At 42.1% G+C, this 16193-nt stretch overlaps 1 protein-coding gene across 2 annotated transcripts in view; it reads right to left on the bottom strand.

Annotated features, from left to right (window-relative positions):
• The window catches only part of ELP4 (elongator acetyltransferase complex subunit 4), a 289757-nt gene that overhangs the window by 84549 nt on the left and 189015 nt on the right, over positions 1 to 16193 (bottom strand). Inside the window, exons 9-10 of one of the 2 annotated variants that reach the window (XM_083164259.1) lie at positions 15546 to 15563; positions 12816 to 12922 (exon numbers count right to left, since the gene is read on the bottom strand). In XM_083164259.1, coding sequence (XP_083020385.1) covers positions 12816 to 12922; positions 15546 to 15563 — 125 coding nt within the window. The remainder of the gene's footprint in view (positions 1 to 12815; positions 12923 to 15545; positions 15564 to 16193) is intronic. The other variant, XM_083164260.1, reaches the window with a different exon arrangement.

Raw genomic sequence — 16193 nt, 5'->3', positions numbered from 1 at the left:
ATAGATGATTGTAGGGAAAAGTACTTATTACATTTGACGAATAATAACAAATAAAAGCTTTCACTAGACTTAGTTAATACTGATAGAGATCACATGACAACTAATGAAAGGATCTGATGTACAAGACAAACTCTGGAAAAGTTATATAAATGGGAAAATAAACAGGCCTCACATGGCCCAAGGGAAGGTCAACAAGATGGCGGTATCAAATACAGCAGAGCTGCCTAAGGCTTCCTTTTACATGTCACTGTCACTAGAGCATCAAATGCATACATATCGCATAATTAAAGAATAAAAAAAATAAAAACACATACTGCTACAGAAGTAAATACAAAACAAGCAAAAAACGTCAAATAAAACCCTAGTTTAAAACACATCTTAACTTGATGCCATTTTCAGTATAATGTTACTACTGTAGAACACATATTTTATATAATTACCATTAACAACAGCATAATCTAAGTGCTAATTTCAGCTTTTTGACAATATATGTAAAAATCATTCCCCCCGGAACCGCTACTCGTCCGACGGAACTCCACTCCTCTGCATTGTTGTGGTCTATGATGTCACTGGGATAATTTGAGCATAATCCAAAGCAGAGCAGTAACTCTACTTCTATTTATCGATGTATCCAGTTTATAATGAATGAAAGCAGCTCAAAAGACAGATCTGGGCTGCCTTCGGCTCAAAGTCACCCAGTGTGTATGGGCCTTAAGGTTTATTGATTTAAAGTCGGGTTGGTTTGGGGAAAGGCCTAATTATTAAATGTTTGTGTTATTGATTTAATGCGGATTCAGGTAAGAGTGTGTTGAGAATTTATTTTCCATACATGACTTAGAATTTCCAGGATCCAGTTAAGGACCGCAGTATGTATTCATACAGTTGGTTCGCTGTCCTGATTGTTTGACCTATGGCATCACGACTCTGCTTTTCTCCCATAGTTGAACAGGATATATGACAATATTGAGGAAGTAGGGTGGGGAAGTGACAAGAGTTAGTAGAGTGTGGCTAGAATTAGGGGAGCATAATGAAACTCAGGACCAGGAGAGAGGAGCTTGCATCAACACCCCCTGAATTTCCAAAATATATCAATCGTGTAGATGACACTTGCGTGGGATCCCAGAATACACTGGATATTTACACCATCTTCTTCCAACAGTGATCTTGCAGTAAGAGCTTATAGTCCTATGTGTTTACCATGGAATGGCGTCATCATCCTTGCTGTCAGAATGGCAGCTTTCAGTATACCGGCGCCAGCATCCCGACTGCCATCTAAAGAGCAGCGCCGGGACCTAGATAGATGACAATGTCGTAATACTGAATACCGGAATCCCGATCAATGAGTAGGTGGGACAGGTTAGGTTTAGACACTAGTGGGAGGAGTTAGGGTTAGGCTGCAGTTGAGAACGTTAGGGTTAGGTTGCAAGCAGGGAGGGTATCTATAGAGTCCCGGGGGGGGGGGGGGGGGCACACCATGCACACTGCTACTATTTTTGTTAAACTTACTCAACCGAGTCAAGCAGTGGCGGGAGAACCACTGCCAAAATCACCGGAAAATATATCTGCGGCCATTTTTCCGGTGATCTACGCATGCCCAGTAGGGTCTGAGTACTCTAGTGCTCAGACCCTGTGGCTCCCAGCAGATAGGAGGAGCATGGCCAGAGGAGGCTTTTACACGGGCCTTCCCCTCTCGTAAAACGCCCTTGCCGCTGGTTATCCGAATTTATCGGTTTTTAACACGTTACGATCAAATAGCAATTGTTTGCCAATATTGTGATCACTGCTAATACAAAAACCTTGCAGAGACCAAACAAAAATGTCTGAAAGTGGAATATGACATATCCCGTAGTTTTATTACATTATTATAACAATGTTTTATTTTAGAAACCCATGATGCACAAAAAAAAAAAAAAAAAAAAAAAAGCCACAGTTTTTATTTTGTCGTTGCTTCAGCAGTCAATAAAGCTGGAAAAAAGTGCACTGTACATATTGGCCTAATCTGCATTACTATTGACCTTCTGCTCCGTACACAGGAACGGGGGCCACAAAGCAATATTGCAGCGGATAAACTGTTATCATATCACTTAGCTGGGAAATCTCTAAAATATTTGACATACTTGGAAAAGTTACCTAATCAGGGAAGTTTTAGTATGTGTCTAGTCATGTAGCCATCTTTTAGTCAATCATCAGAAAATCAAAGGCAAATTGGCATGACTCAACCCAAACTTTAATACCGCATGATTGTGTCGTGTAAGCTTGTTTTGTGCGAGGGCTGCTGTGGTTTTAGCAGGGAGATTAACGACCGGACCTAAGCTGGCCTGCAAACCTTGCCCTGCTGATGCCTCAAGCCCTTTGAAGTCTGACCACCATACCTGGCATAACAACAGTGGGAACTAGACTGGTGTCACATCTAATCAAGTTGCCTGCCTCAGCATCGCCAACTACGGGGTTTACTAATTGGCCCAATTGCGGATTATACCTTTTGCTGCGAGATTCAAGACAATTTAGTCAAATGATGGTTTTTTATCTCCGTCTAATTAAGATTCCAAAGCGGGAAGAAATAGGATTAGACAGACAAACTACGCATTATTACTTTTCTTTTTAAGTTTTGCTTTTGTGCCAGTAAATTAAAAGTTTTATATAAAAATATAACTACAGTTTTTTTGGTTTGTACTAGTTCTGATTGGCTTAAAAAATATAACAAAAAAAAACAAACAAAAATAAAACACAAGGACAATATAGACATGAAAACTTGGATAATGTTGATATTGGCCAAATGTTGAGTGTAATGCTAGAACGATCATGATCGTGAGCAAATCGTGAGACGACCATACGATGGTCGCATGATCTGCTCACAATCTGCATCCGATCTGTACCCAGTTGAAGGGATCATTTTCAAATCCTGACTGCAGCAGGTAGGATCTGCAAAACGACCAGTGGGGACATGCATCGGATCAGAATCGGATCTAAAACATGCCAATTTACATACAATTGGTCGAGATTGTATCAAAATTAGGGGAATTGAGGCCAAATCGTTGAGGTGTGTACCCAGCATAATTAGTCTGTAAAAAAACACAATTCTAATATTCTCCATATACAATTCTCCAAACCCTGACAGATAAAAAAAAAAAAACAATCATCAATAGAAGATCACCAGGGTCAACTCCAGAGAAGATGGATTTACCCGGATCAAAAAACGGGATCTTATTGGCTATCTGGCTGCCACATATTTTGGAGCCAAAACATAGGACAGCTAATAGCCAATATGATCCCGTTTTGAGATCCGGGTAAATCCGGATTTGCACATGCCTATTAAAAATATGCCAGTGAAGCCACCATTTAATTGCTTTTTTGCATTTTGTGAGAAAAACCCGGGTCTAACCTGTTCACACTGCCACACGCCCGTGTATTACCCAGGAAAAACCCTGCAAAAAACCTGTGTGTAATTCCCGGGGCATAACACCCGGGAATTTCACAAAGACCCTTTCACACAGAGACGCGACATGGGAAATTCCCTTTGCCCCGGAAAATACCCGGGTTTTTGCGGCAATGAGAACGGGGTATAACATGGGAGTTTTATTTTACATGGGATATTGCTATGGGCAACCAATCAGAATCTACTTATTTAGCACCTTCTAGAAGATAATAGATAGTAGCTGATAGAACGCCCATCATAGTAAATTTACACAATTGAATCTGATTCATGGATGTACAGCTCTGAATGTGCATAAATATGCTAATGCTGCTGCAGCCTGGTAATGTACTGAGACGCCCACTGGTGGCTGCGCAGGTCTAAGCAACTGTGTACAAAGCAAGGGTTCTGCAGGGTCTTAAAGAGTCCATCAAACAGTATGAACAAAACGAGAGGACTTACATTACAAAACAGTGCAGGACATGGACTACAAGGTATATAAACATTACCCAAATAATCCGTGGAATCATGAATTTACTCAAGGATTAGTTTATCACACAATCGGTTGAAACTCCAACTGTAATGGGGCATTATTGGATCTAGTATTAACAAATAACATAGATTTAGTTTCAAACACCAAAGTAATAGAACACCTAGGGAACCGTGACCACAACATGGTCTCACTAGAAATCAACTTTTGCAAACTACAACATACAGGAACGGCTAAAATATGAAATTTTATAAAAGCTAACTTTGAATTATTCAGGGAATCTTTAAAAGAAATTGAGTGGGAAGCGTTATTTGAGGAGAAGAAAAAGGAAGACACGCACAAGGCGAGTCGAGCAGCGCTTAACCCAATGAATAATACCAATTGGTAAAAAGTGTAACAATTTTACTGTTAAAAATGCATACAAATGATACAAGAATACAAATAAACAAAAGAAATAAGGTGGGGAAATAAAAGTAAATTGGAATTAATGAAACCAATATATAAGGTTTAAAATTGAGAGGTATGAATGAGTCCTCGCCTCAATGGACGTAACTGTGTAATATATAGCTCACTTGTAGAGAATCGGGTAAGTGCACATTACCAGGTTGAGCAAAGGTGTCCCACAGAATTGTAGCGAAACTGGGAGTCCTCACGATGTTTGGTGGCTAGATGGAATGGCCACTGGAGGAAACAGATTAATTCGGATGGAAACAGTCCTCTAACTGAACAGCGAGAGCAGGTGTTATTTCTTGGTCTCAATCGCCGGAGGATCCAAAACGAAGTGCCCAGTAGGTGTTGCTGAAGTGGGTTATGGCTTCCGTGTCTGTAGTAACTCACACTGGTGTGGATGTTGTAACCAGGAGTTTGCTGACCACGGTGTCCGCCGTTTGAAGAAACCACAGTGGGGATTATTAGATGGTAGCGTTCACATTAAGTGAAATGTCCACAGTAAGGTCCAGAGGCTGAGGAGAGTCACCTAACGCGTTTCACTGCGTCCTGCCTGACACCTTTGCTCAACCTGGTAATGTGCACTTACCCGATTCTCTACAAGTGAGCTATATATTACACAGTTACGTCCATTGAGGCGAGGACTCATTCATACCTCTCAATTTTAAACCTTATATATTGGTTTCATTAATTCCAATTTACTTTTATTTCCCCACCTTATTTCTTTTGTTTATTTGTATTCTTGTATCATTTGTATGCATTTTTAACAGTAAAATTGTTACACTTTTTACCAATTGGTATTATTCATTGGGTTAAGCGCTGCTCGACTCGCCTTGTGCGTGTCTTCCTTTTTCTTTTCCAAAAAGTGGGGAGTGACTACCCCCACACCTGAGCAGCTGCTACAATTGAAGGATCAGCTCTATACTAGGCGCTTGATTATTCCTTGTGAATAACTTTCTTCTTCTTTATTTGAGGAGAAGAATGCAGAGGAAATGTGGGAAACACTAAAAAGTTTTCTCGAATTACTAACAACTAAATACATCCCAAAAAGCAATAAAGGTAAATTCAATAATAAAAAGCCATCATGGTTGGATATAAAAGTAAGGACAGCAATCAACAATAAGACAAGAGCATTTACATGTTATAAGGATAACGTGAACGACGAGGCATTCAGCAAATACAAAGAAGTAAATAACATTTGTAAAGGGGTGATCCACAGTAGCTTAAAGAGAAAATGAGGAGCGCATAGCCTCTGAGAGTAAAACTAACCCCAAGAATTTTTTCAAATACATCAATAGTAAATTAATAATTAAAGAGAACATAGGCCCAATAACCAATATTGATGGTAAAAGCTTTACAGAGGATAAGGGAAAAGCAGAACTGTTAAACAAATTTTTCTCATCAGTGTTTACTAGCGGAGAACAGAAATTGAAACTTATAGGTACCACAAATGGGACGAGCGAGCCAGATCTTAATATTGCTTTCACGACAGACAAGATAAAATTGCGGCTCAGCAAACTCAAAACAAACAAATCGCAGGCCCAGATGGGTTTAATCCTAGGGTACTAATGGAACTAAGGGAGAAATTATTACATTTTTGATAACTCAATTACATCAGGTAAGGTACCAAAAGACTGGAGATAAGCTGAGGTAGTGCCAATATTCAAAAAAGGAAAATGGGATGACCCAACTAATTACAGGCCTTTGAGCTTAACATCAATAGTGGGTAAATTATTTGAGGTATTTTTAAGGGATGGTATCCAGGAATATTTAGTTTAATTATTTAGTTTAATTAGTATCAGCCGACATGGGTTTGTGAAAAATCGTTCGTGCCAAACAAATTTACTAGGCTTCTACAAGAATGTCAGCAAAAATATTGATAATGGAAATGCAGTAGACATGGTCTTGTTAGATTTTGCTAAGGCCTTTGATACAGTGCTGCACAAGAGGTTGATAAATAAAATGGAGGAACTGGGACTAGGGGTAAGAATTTGTAGATGGGTACGGAACTGGCTGTGTAATAGAGAACAGAGTGGTTGTGAATGGCGCAGTATCCAATATGATGCCAGTACTAAGTGGAGTACCTCAAGGGTCGGTACTAGGGCCCATTTTATTTAACATATTTATTAACGATATTGGGGTGGGAATACTCAGCAAGGTTTGCATCTTTGCTGATGACACAAAATTGAGCAGAGTAATTCGATCAACCGAGGATGTCTCCACGCTTCAGAATGATCTCAATAAACTAGATGAATGGGCGAACAAGTGGAAAATGAGGTTCAATGTAGATAACTGCAAGGTTATGCATCTCAGGAGACATAACCAGTGTGCTAGTTATAACCTAAGCGGGGAGGCATTGGGTAATTCAGAACTTGAAAAGGATCTAGGAGTCCAAAAAGATAACAAATTGGGGTGCAGCGCTCAATGTCATATAGCAACAACAAGGCAAACAGAATACTGGAATGTATAAAAAGGGGTATGGAAACTAGGGACTCAAAAGTAATTATGCCACTGTACAAGGCATTGGTTAGACCACATCTTGAATATGGAATACAATTCTGGGCCCCGCACTATAAAAAGGACATCATAGAACTGGAAAGAATCCAAAGAAGAGCAACAAAGTAATAAAGGGAATGGAGAATTTAAGCTACGAGGACAGACTGAACAAATTTGGATTGTTTACGCTAGAGAGGAGACGTTTAAGGGGGGACATGCTTAACATGTACAAATATATCAGGGGCCAATATACGGAACAGTCAAGTGCCCTTTTTACCGTGAGGAAGAACTCTAGGACACGTGGGTACGAGTTTAGATTAGAGGAAAGAAATCCAATCAGAATCTAGTTATTTATTTAGCACCTTCAAAAAGTTAATAGAAGCTATAATCTCTCTCTTCCCGGTGAGACCTGTCCACAGATACCATATGGATTTTACATTTTTTGCCAAATAACCATGCTTTAAACAGGTCCTGGTCAGATGACTTCTGTTGACAAGTACCAGGTTGCCCGCGCTTACACTGCCAACCAAATCCGGTTACTACCCATGTCCAATATTGCAAGCTACAGCGGTTGGATACCCAGGTAACTGGCCCTACCAGGTCCATGCGCATTCATGTCCAAAAAATCAGGTCCATGCGCATTCATGTCCAAAAACCCAGGTTCATGCGCATTCACGACCAAAAACCAAAATTCATGCGCATTCATGTCCAAAAACCCAGGTCCATGCGCATGCATGTCCAAAAACCCAGGTCCATGCACATTCATGTCCAAAAACCCAGGTCCATGCGCATTCATGTCCAAAAAAACAGGTCCATGCGCATTCATGTCCAAAAACCCAGGTCCATGCGCATTCATGTCCAAAAACCCAGGTCCATGTGCATTCATGTCCAAAAAAAACAAGTTTTTGAAAACAGTGTAAAGTACAAATATTATACAGTAGCATCAACATTGGGCATTCCTGGGCGGATACACAGATATGGTTTATGGGCATGTTGCTGGGAGGCCGTATTTGGACAATGAGACTGCATCTATAAGATGCACCAATTGGTACTTGCGTGCCACCGGTCACTGACAGCACGCACGTACACCAGGGAACAACTCCGTAGCTGCATTTACATAAAGTCGCAGATGCGACCGGCAGAAGATACAGATGCAACCTACTCAGAATAAGCCCCACAGTGACCACATGATACCGGGTCTTATGGCGCAATACGTTTGATGAATGAAACTGTAAATTCGTATAAGATGAGAGTACGATAGTTTTCTCTGGAACGGTTTGAGGTGAGCTTTGTAGTACTACTCTGTACTGTTTGGGAACTTTGCCCTTTCCACTATCCAACATCCGATCTTCCTGCTGAGCTCTCTATATATATTCCAGTCCCTCTTGTATACAGCCATGAGATTACTAACACAATAAGGTCACTGCCTCCTGCAAGATCAATGTAGTCCTCAGATGCGGACGCGACCATTCCTCTGATCTGATTGGCTACCTATTATTCTATATTGTGCTCATGGTAGAACAGAGAATTCGTGCAACCTCAGAGTTACCTTAAATAAAATCTGTACTTTCCCATCATTTTCTTTTTTGTGTAATTTCACTTTGCATTTTTTTCTTAGAATTAGCTTGCTGTACTGAGGTGAGATGACATCACTGCAGGGGCTCCTGTTGAGGCAGGTGGCACGCCCGTTTGTTTTCAATAAAATAGACACATTTGTACATTGCACGCTCTCGGAACAGCACCTGTATGCAGATTTGGTACTCGTGCCTCCTTAACGCTTGGCTAGGCGGGATAGGGGAGGGAAGGAGCGTGCAAATGCAAGATGGGATTCAGTAAGGTAATTGTGGACTGAGGAAGCAGATACGCCACATCAATTGTGGGCCATCAGCATTAGTTATCTGCTCAGATTGCCTTCTGCAGATTTACCTCTGAAGCTTTCTTCAATGCTTGTATCTATATTATAAGCTTTTTTTTTGGGGGGGGGGGGCGTATTCTACGATAAGGAAAGTTATCGCTTCTGTATTCTCTGAAACAAACCTCACAGCGGATGCATTTTTGCGCTATGGAAACAAAATTTTAAAATCCTTTTTTTGTGCATTGATCATAGGTGACCGGCGTCAAGGTCAATGCATCACAGTAAGATGCTATTTGTATAGACACAGGCATGCATTCTCTTCCCAGGCTGTCATTTTACCAATCATAATGGGTGTGATATAACGGAGGGGTGTCAGCGTGTGTGTAGTATATGTTACCTACTGTATGATCACTGTGACCATGCCTAGAAAGCAGGCACCCATACAGGGCCGCATCATGAGAAGGGAGTGCCCCTGTGCAGCCTAGGGACGGCCATCGATGACTCAAAAACATTGATGGTTTATGGCTGATGTTACAAACATTTGCCATCGATGGGGAAGAACCGAATGGTTTCCTTCCATCGATGGCACAGCAAAACTGATGTTTTGCCAGGTTTTTTTATTTTTTCAAAGTGCAGGGACACTTAACATAGATCCGCCCCAGTACTCGTGAAGCCCCGCCCCATGGTTTGATTGGTCCACTGGTCAAGCCCGTGCGCACTCATATGTTCCATCTTGAAGCTCAATCGCGTTTTGATATAATTTCCATTTGTATATACCTAGAACATTACTATATTTCCTCATACATAAATTATAACCACAATTTAACTAACCACTTGATTTGGGCATTACTGGAATCTTTGTACATTACTGCTGAACTTGCTATACCGAGTTCTATAAATGTTTATTTTACTTTGCATTAGTTAGTAAAAACAACATAACCATCTTAACACATGAAAGTTAAAAAACCCAAACTCCCCACAACCTACTTCTTCCATGCCGGAGACTATAAAGGGAAGCCACAAAAGAAAATGTGTGCTTTTGTTTCAGTTGGGTTGTCTAGCTTTTGAGGCAGTGCCTTATTTAAAAGGAACCTGTAGAAATCCTGCAGAGACGACCTGCTTGAAGAACAGGCGGCTTGATTAACTATTAACTACTTCCAATAAGATTAGATAATTAAACACACTGATGAGCATTAGTTGGGAGGAGGGCCTCTTAATTTGTCAATGGATAGCACCTTCCTGGGTGATTTATAGGACAGTGCTACTTGCAAGTGTGAAAGGGAAAGTGAAAGGGAACATTCAAGTCGTACAGAGCAAGTGTCCGGCTGAAGAGGGCGCAGGGTCAAAAAAGGGCTAAAGTGGTCACTTAAGGGTGACGTTCCAGAGACCAAAGTCATGCCAGCCTACATCGGCTCTCGTTTGGTGATGACCTAAAATATGCTAATTTATTGGAGGTAATTCCCTTCTTTTTTTATGGTTGGAAGCATTTAAGCACCAATGGCTTGCTTTAGAACCTTTACATTTCAAAATAGATTAGGGAAAGTGGTTTGTGGGGGCTATATAACAGCTTTGTTTAGAAAATAGGACTCACTGTACATTGAAACCTCATATACAAAGACAAGTTGCCTCAGAAGTACATTTAACAAGTTATATCACTCCGACACCAATTTCTCTCTAAAATGTTTTTTTTTTTTTTTAAAGCCACATTTAAATTTTTCACATAAAAAAAGAAAAAACAGACCACGGCCAGCTGCAACTGTTCCACGCTTAAACCTATTCAATGTATTCTTCTATGAAACAAGGTTTTATTCCCCCCCCCTCCCTTCTTCCGCTTCTGTACACATTAAGAGATAATTGCCAGCAACATAAATATATAAGGTTTGCTTCAGTTCGGCGATGTTAGAGACAGGGGCGGGCTGGGCCGGGGGGCAGAGTGCCATATGCCCCCCGGGCCGCTTACCCACCCACTGGCTGCGGGCCGTGCTGCGGCTGGATCAGCTTCTCCAGCCCTCCTGCACTGGCCGCGGCTTACAGAACACGGCCGCGGCTACAGGAAAATGGCCGCCGGCCCCCTGCACTGAGGACATGTTCTCAGTGCAGGAGGCCGGCGGCCATTTTCCTGTAGCCGCGGCCGTGTTCTGGAAGCCGCGGCCAGCGCAGGAGGGCTGGAGAAGCTGATCCAGCCGCAGCACGGCCCGCAGCTAGCGAGTGGGTAAGCGCTCTCCCCCCCCCCCTCCCTCACCCCAGCATATGTGTTTCTGTCACTGTGGGGGCATATCTGGCACTGTGTGGGGGCATATCTGGCACTGTGTGGGGGCATATCTGGCACTGTGTGGGGGCATATCTGGCACTGTGTGGGGGCATATCTGGCACTGTGTGGGGGCATATCTGGCACTGTGTGGGGGCATATCTGGCACTGTGTGGGGGCATATGTGTATCTGGCACTGTGGGGGGCATATCTGGCACTGTGGGGGCATATATGTATTTGGCACTGTGGGGGCATATATGTATCTGGCACAGTGGGGCATATGTGTATTTGGCACTGTGGGGGCATATGTGTATCTGGCACTGTGGGGGCATATGTGTATTTGGCACTGTGGGGGCATATGTGTATTTGGCACTGTGGGGGCATATGTGTATTTGGCACTGTGGGGGCATATGTGTATCTGGCACTGTGGGGCATATGTGTATTTGGCACTGTGGGGGCATATCTGGCACTGTGGGGGCATATGTGTATCTGGCACTGTGGGGGCATATGTGTATCTGGCACTGTGGGGACATATGTGTGTCTGGCACTGTGGGGGCATATGTGTATTTGGCACTGTGGGGGCATATGTGTATTTGGCACTGTGGGGGCATATGTGTCTCTGGCACTGTGGGGGCATATGTGTCTCTGGCACTGTGGGGGCATATGTGTCTCTGGCACTGTGGGGGCATATCTGGCACTGTGGGGGCATATGTGTCTTTGGCACTGTGGGGGAATATGTGTCTCTGGCACTGAGGGGGCATATGTGTCTCTGGCACTGTGGGGGCATATGTGTCTCTGGCACTGTGGGGGCATATGTGTCTTTGGCACTGTGGGGGAATATGTGTCTCTGGCACTGTGGGGGCATATGTGTCTCTGGCACTGTGGGGGCATATGTGTCTCTGGCACTCTGGGGGCATATCTTGCACTGTGGAGGAATATGCGTATTTGGCACTGTGGCAGAATATCTGGCACTGTGGCGGCATTTGTGTCTGGCACTGTGGGGGCATATGTGTATTTGGTACTGTGGCGGAATATCTTGCACTGTGGGGGCATATCTGGCACTGTGGACATCACATTGTGCGGTGTAATGGGCATCATGGTATGGGGCGTAATGGACATTACGGTGTGGGGAGCATTGGGTAATTGCCATCACAGTATGGGGTGTAATGGGCATCAAGGTGTGCAGCATAATGTGTAATTAGCATCACAGTGTGCGGTGTATTGAGTAATTAGCATCGCAGTGTTTGGGCGTAATGTGTAACTGGCATCATGGTGTTCAGCATAATGTGTAATTGGCATTACGGCATGTGGCTTTATGTGTAATGGGTATTACAAGGTTCGCTAAAATGTGCAATCTGCAGGTACACAATACAATCATGGTACAGGCAACGCCCCTTATGATAGGCCACGCCCCTAATTTTTCGGCGCGCCTACGGCGCGCAAAAGCATTCCTTCCGACGGTGACTTGGCTGATTATGGGCCAGTGCTCTGGACTTGCCCCCTAGGCTAAAAGTTGCCAGCCAGCCCCTGGTTAGAGAGTTCCCATCTTACTAAATAACAGCAAGTAATTAATTTTCAGACATAGAATTTTATTGAATTAAGTCTGTGGCCTAGTTTCAACGCCTGTTTTGAGACTATTGGTTTTCCCCTCCTAATTTGAGGTATCACATGCTGTTTTGTTTGCCGAAATGGCATATGATAGACAGTTAGGACGCCGCGCTTGCAGGCAGCGGAAGCGAATATATCCGTTTCATTTTATGAAGTTTTTTTTTTTTACATTATTTAAATTTACAAGCAAATAGAAAATATACTTTTCTTGTGTGTGTTCTTTACGCGCTGTGACTAAAAAAACATCCCCGATTCTTACCTCGATGCTAAAAATCTTTCTTTTTAACTTAAACGCCAGGTCCTTGGTGTCGGATACATCAGCAGTCAAACTGTTAAGTCGTGGGATCCTATGGACATGCAGTAAACCTTAGGAGGGAGGGAGGGAAGAAAAGAAAATTAGGCCAAAATCTTGTCTCCGAGATGAATAAATTAAAGTTCTAAAAGGCAATCTTCGTATATTTGAACACATTCACTCGCTTTCCCCTATTTAGACTGGAGCTTGCTACTAAGACCACTCAAGCAAGCTGGGTGATTATGCTCAAGTAATGAGGCAGAATAAGATGGAGGAATCGTTGTGCAGGACACACTAATTGCACTTTGGTACAAATGTACAGATGTAAAGACGGATCTTAATACTTGTCAAAGCTACGGCACATTTGTGTGCGATTTTCCTCTTGTATTTACAGTAAGCAAATACGGCTATTTCCTAGCAAGCTGCCCACGGCTCTGTGGAGTGATATTTATTTTATTAACTGCACCAGTAAGCAGCCAACACAACATGGTTTATGGGTTACTGATAACCAGCGAAATCCTAATGAAGGCCGTTTCGTTTTACACCTTGCTGTTACGCTTTATCTGGTGTGGGAAACAGATATTTTTAGATCGGACATGGTCGGGAAGAGGAGCGAGTGAATCCCCCCTGTCCTCTCTCCTGATTTTTTTTTTTTCCTCTACGCAAGAAAGTGTGTACCGCTCCGTTCTTGCATAGAGGGTTTAAAATGCCATAGGTAGGCTGCCAGCCTGGCATTCTGTCAGCGGAAATTTATGCTGATCCTTTCTGACAAGGACGCTGGATGGCTTTTTTTTGTGCAGCCGAAAATAATTTCTTAAACAACCCAGGGGTAATTTTCCACGGCTGATCACGACGAAGCGGCCAAATCAAGTATTCAACGAACTTTTGTTTTGCGGAAGGGGTAAATCTTCAATATATAGATGAACTCTATTTCAGGGCAAATAAAAAATAAAAATAAAAAAACCCCCCAACAACTTGAACCTAGGCATTAAAGGTCAGATCTAGGCCGCATAAACAACCATTTTAATTTTAGGTGAAGTTGGCGAAGGAACTTTCTGGAATGACTCATCTACTTGGGAGCTGACCGAAGTTACAGGCTTGCAAGTTTGTGGTTTTCTCTAATTGCAGGAAGAATATTAAAACAGATTTTCTTTCTACACAGTAGCTCCCCCGACAAAAGTGACCCAGTTCCGAGCTTGCAGCCACAGTCTGGAAGAGAATTTGATTCTCACCAAGGTTACCATGGGACTACAGTATTTGTAACCATAATAATGGCAGTAATTTATGCAAACTGCGAGCGCCGCCCTGGATTGGAAGCGTTTGCCATTCACTTCTTTCAACATTCACAGTGGACACAAGTTAACCCTTTTGAAATCATACCCGCTTAAACAGTCATTTATAATACAAAAGTGCACAGGCAACGCTAAGCGAAAATTGTTTTATGCAGGGCATTTTCTGTTCCTATCTCAAAATATATACCCGCAATGGTTATTAGTGAGCAAGTTTATGCGCCTACATTTATTTATACTATGAACATTTTAACAGTTCAACTGACAAAAAATAAGTAACATGCATAGATACAGGGCATGGAAGATCATTAAGGATTACTTGCATGGAGTTCCACACAGAAGGCATATTGGGAACCATGCATACTTCCTGTAAAAAAAAATAATATATATATATACATATATGTATGTATGTTTGTGTGTTCAGACAAATATTCTCGTAGAACTCAAAAACTGTGTAATAGAAAACCCCATTTTAGTTGTATACATGAGGTGTAGCAGTAGCGTGTGCCATTTTGTGAGCCAAGCCAGGCCTCAGAGGTCACTAGCACCTCGAGGCCAATATAACTTGATCCTACAAAATGGCTCCCTAAACTGTGTGTAGCTGATATGTACCTTTTAAGTAATAACTGATAAAGTCAAAACATGAGATTAAAAACTCTGAGGCAGCTAATTATTAGTAAACATAATTAACATACCGTATATATCAATGTTTAATATATTATACCTCAAACTTTTTAACCTAAACCAGTATTCTGCGGGTTAATCTCACAAAGCCATCCTAAGTGTATATGTGAGGAGGGGTAAGATACTGGGGCGGGTAGAGAGGACAGGGGGACTTACATTCTGAAATCCCATATCTGTCCTGACTTTTGATTCTCTCGCCCCCCTCCCTCCGCTTCTCATTCAGCATGGGCTTTCATTTATTTACTTTCACACATCAACTGGGCCGGGAATGCCAGATCTGGAGATTGGCAAAAAGTCAAATTTCCCTAGCGTCCACAGTACACGGCATAAAGGACTCGCTGGTAGACATATTGTATTTTTGTTTGGGAAATGAATGGACCAATGAGATAAATAAACACATTCTGGAGTGCTTCCACATGTCTGTCACAGGATGCCTGATACTAATGCATTTTGTAGTGATCGCCGAGGAGGTAATTTAGGGAAAATCGCGGCACACACAGCTCAGATGATGTAAGTGTAGAAAATGTCATCGCGTATCATTGTTCTTTCAAGTTTAAAATGGTTGAATAAAAGCTTGTAAAACACAGATGTATCTTAAAGGGGAGATTTTCTGTTATCGTTCCACACACAAATACACCTATGTCAGTCTAGACAAAGATCTGCCCTTATCTGTGCAAACAGGTACAACACATAAAATAAGAAAAACAGACAATGCCAATAATACCTGCATACTGCGCAACATCTTTTGTGTATCCAGATGATAGGTCGATGGTCGTCCATGAAGAGTCATAAGATCAACATTGAAAAAAGGTCACTACTGTAAGTCGACATTAACAAAAGCTCGATATGACAATGGTTGACACAAAAAAAGTCAACATGAGTTTTTCACGTATTACGATCCACGTGGACTACGACTGATAACGGTAAAGTGCCCAAAGCCTTTCGACATCGACACAAAAATGTGAGGAAAAACTCATGTTGACCTTTTCCTGTGCCAACCATTTCTATGTAGGCCATTTGCTTGTGTCGCCATTTTTTTCCATTGTCGACATTTTTCCCTTGTCGACTATTCATGGTCGATCTATTGACTGTCAACCTAGACACTGTCATCCTATGAGCCACAAACCATCTTTTGTTGCCATATTGCACTCATGTTTATGTAAGTATTAAGTGCTATAGGGATCAATGATCCCTCTTTCATCCGATCGTGCTGCTAACGAGCCCCGCTCAGGCGTAATCTGCCACTTGGCTTTAGAAATCCACTTGCCTGTAACAATCCACAGACATTGTCAGTTCAACATATTTTATTATATCTTTGGCTGCGTCTAAGCTTTACGAAGACCTTTGTTGATGCTTCCATTAGCTAGAATTA

Source organism: Crinia signifera, chromosome 11, assembly GCF_055691185.1.
Source record: "Crinia signifera chromosome 11, ASM5569118v1, whole genome shotgun sequence".
NCBI classification, from domain to species: Eukaryota; Metazoa; Chordata; class Amphibia; order Anura; family Myobatrachidae; genus Crinia; species Crinia signifera.
This window is presented reverse-complemented; position numbering and strand designations above follow the sequence as displayed.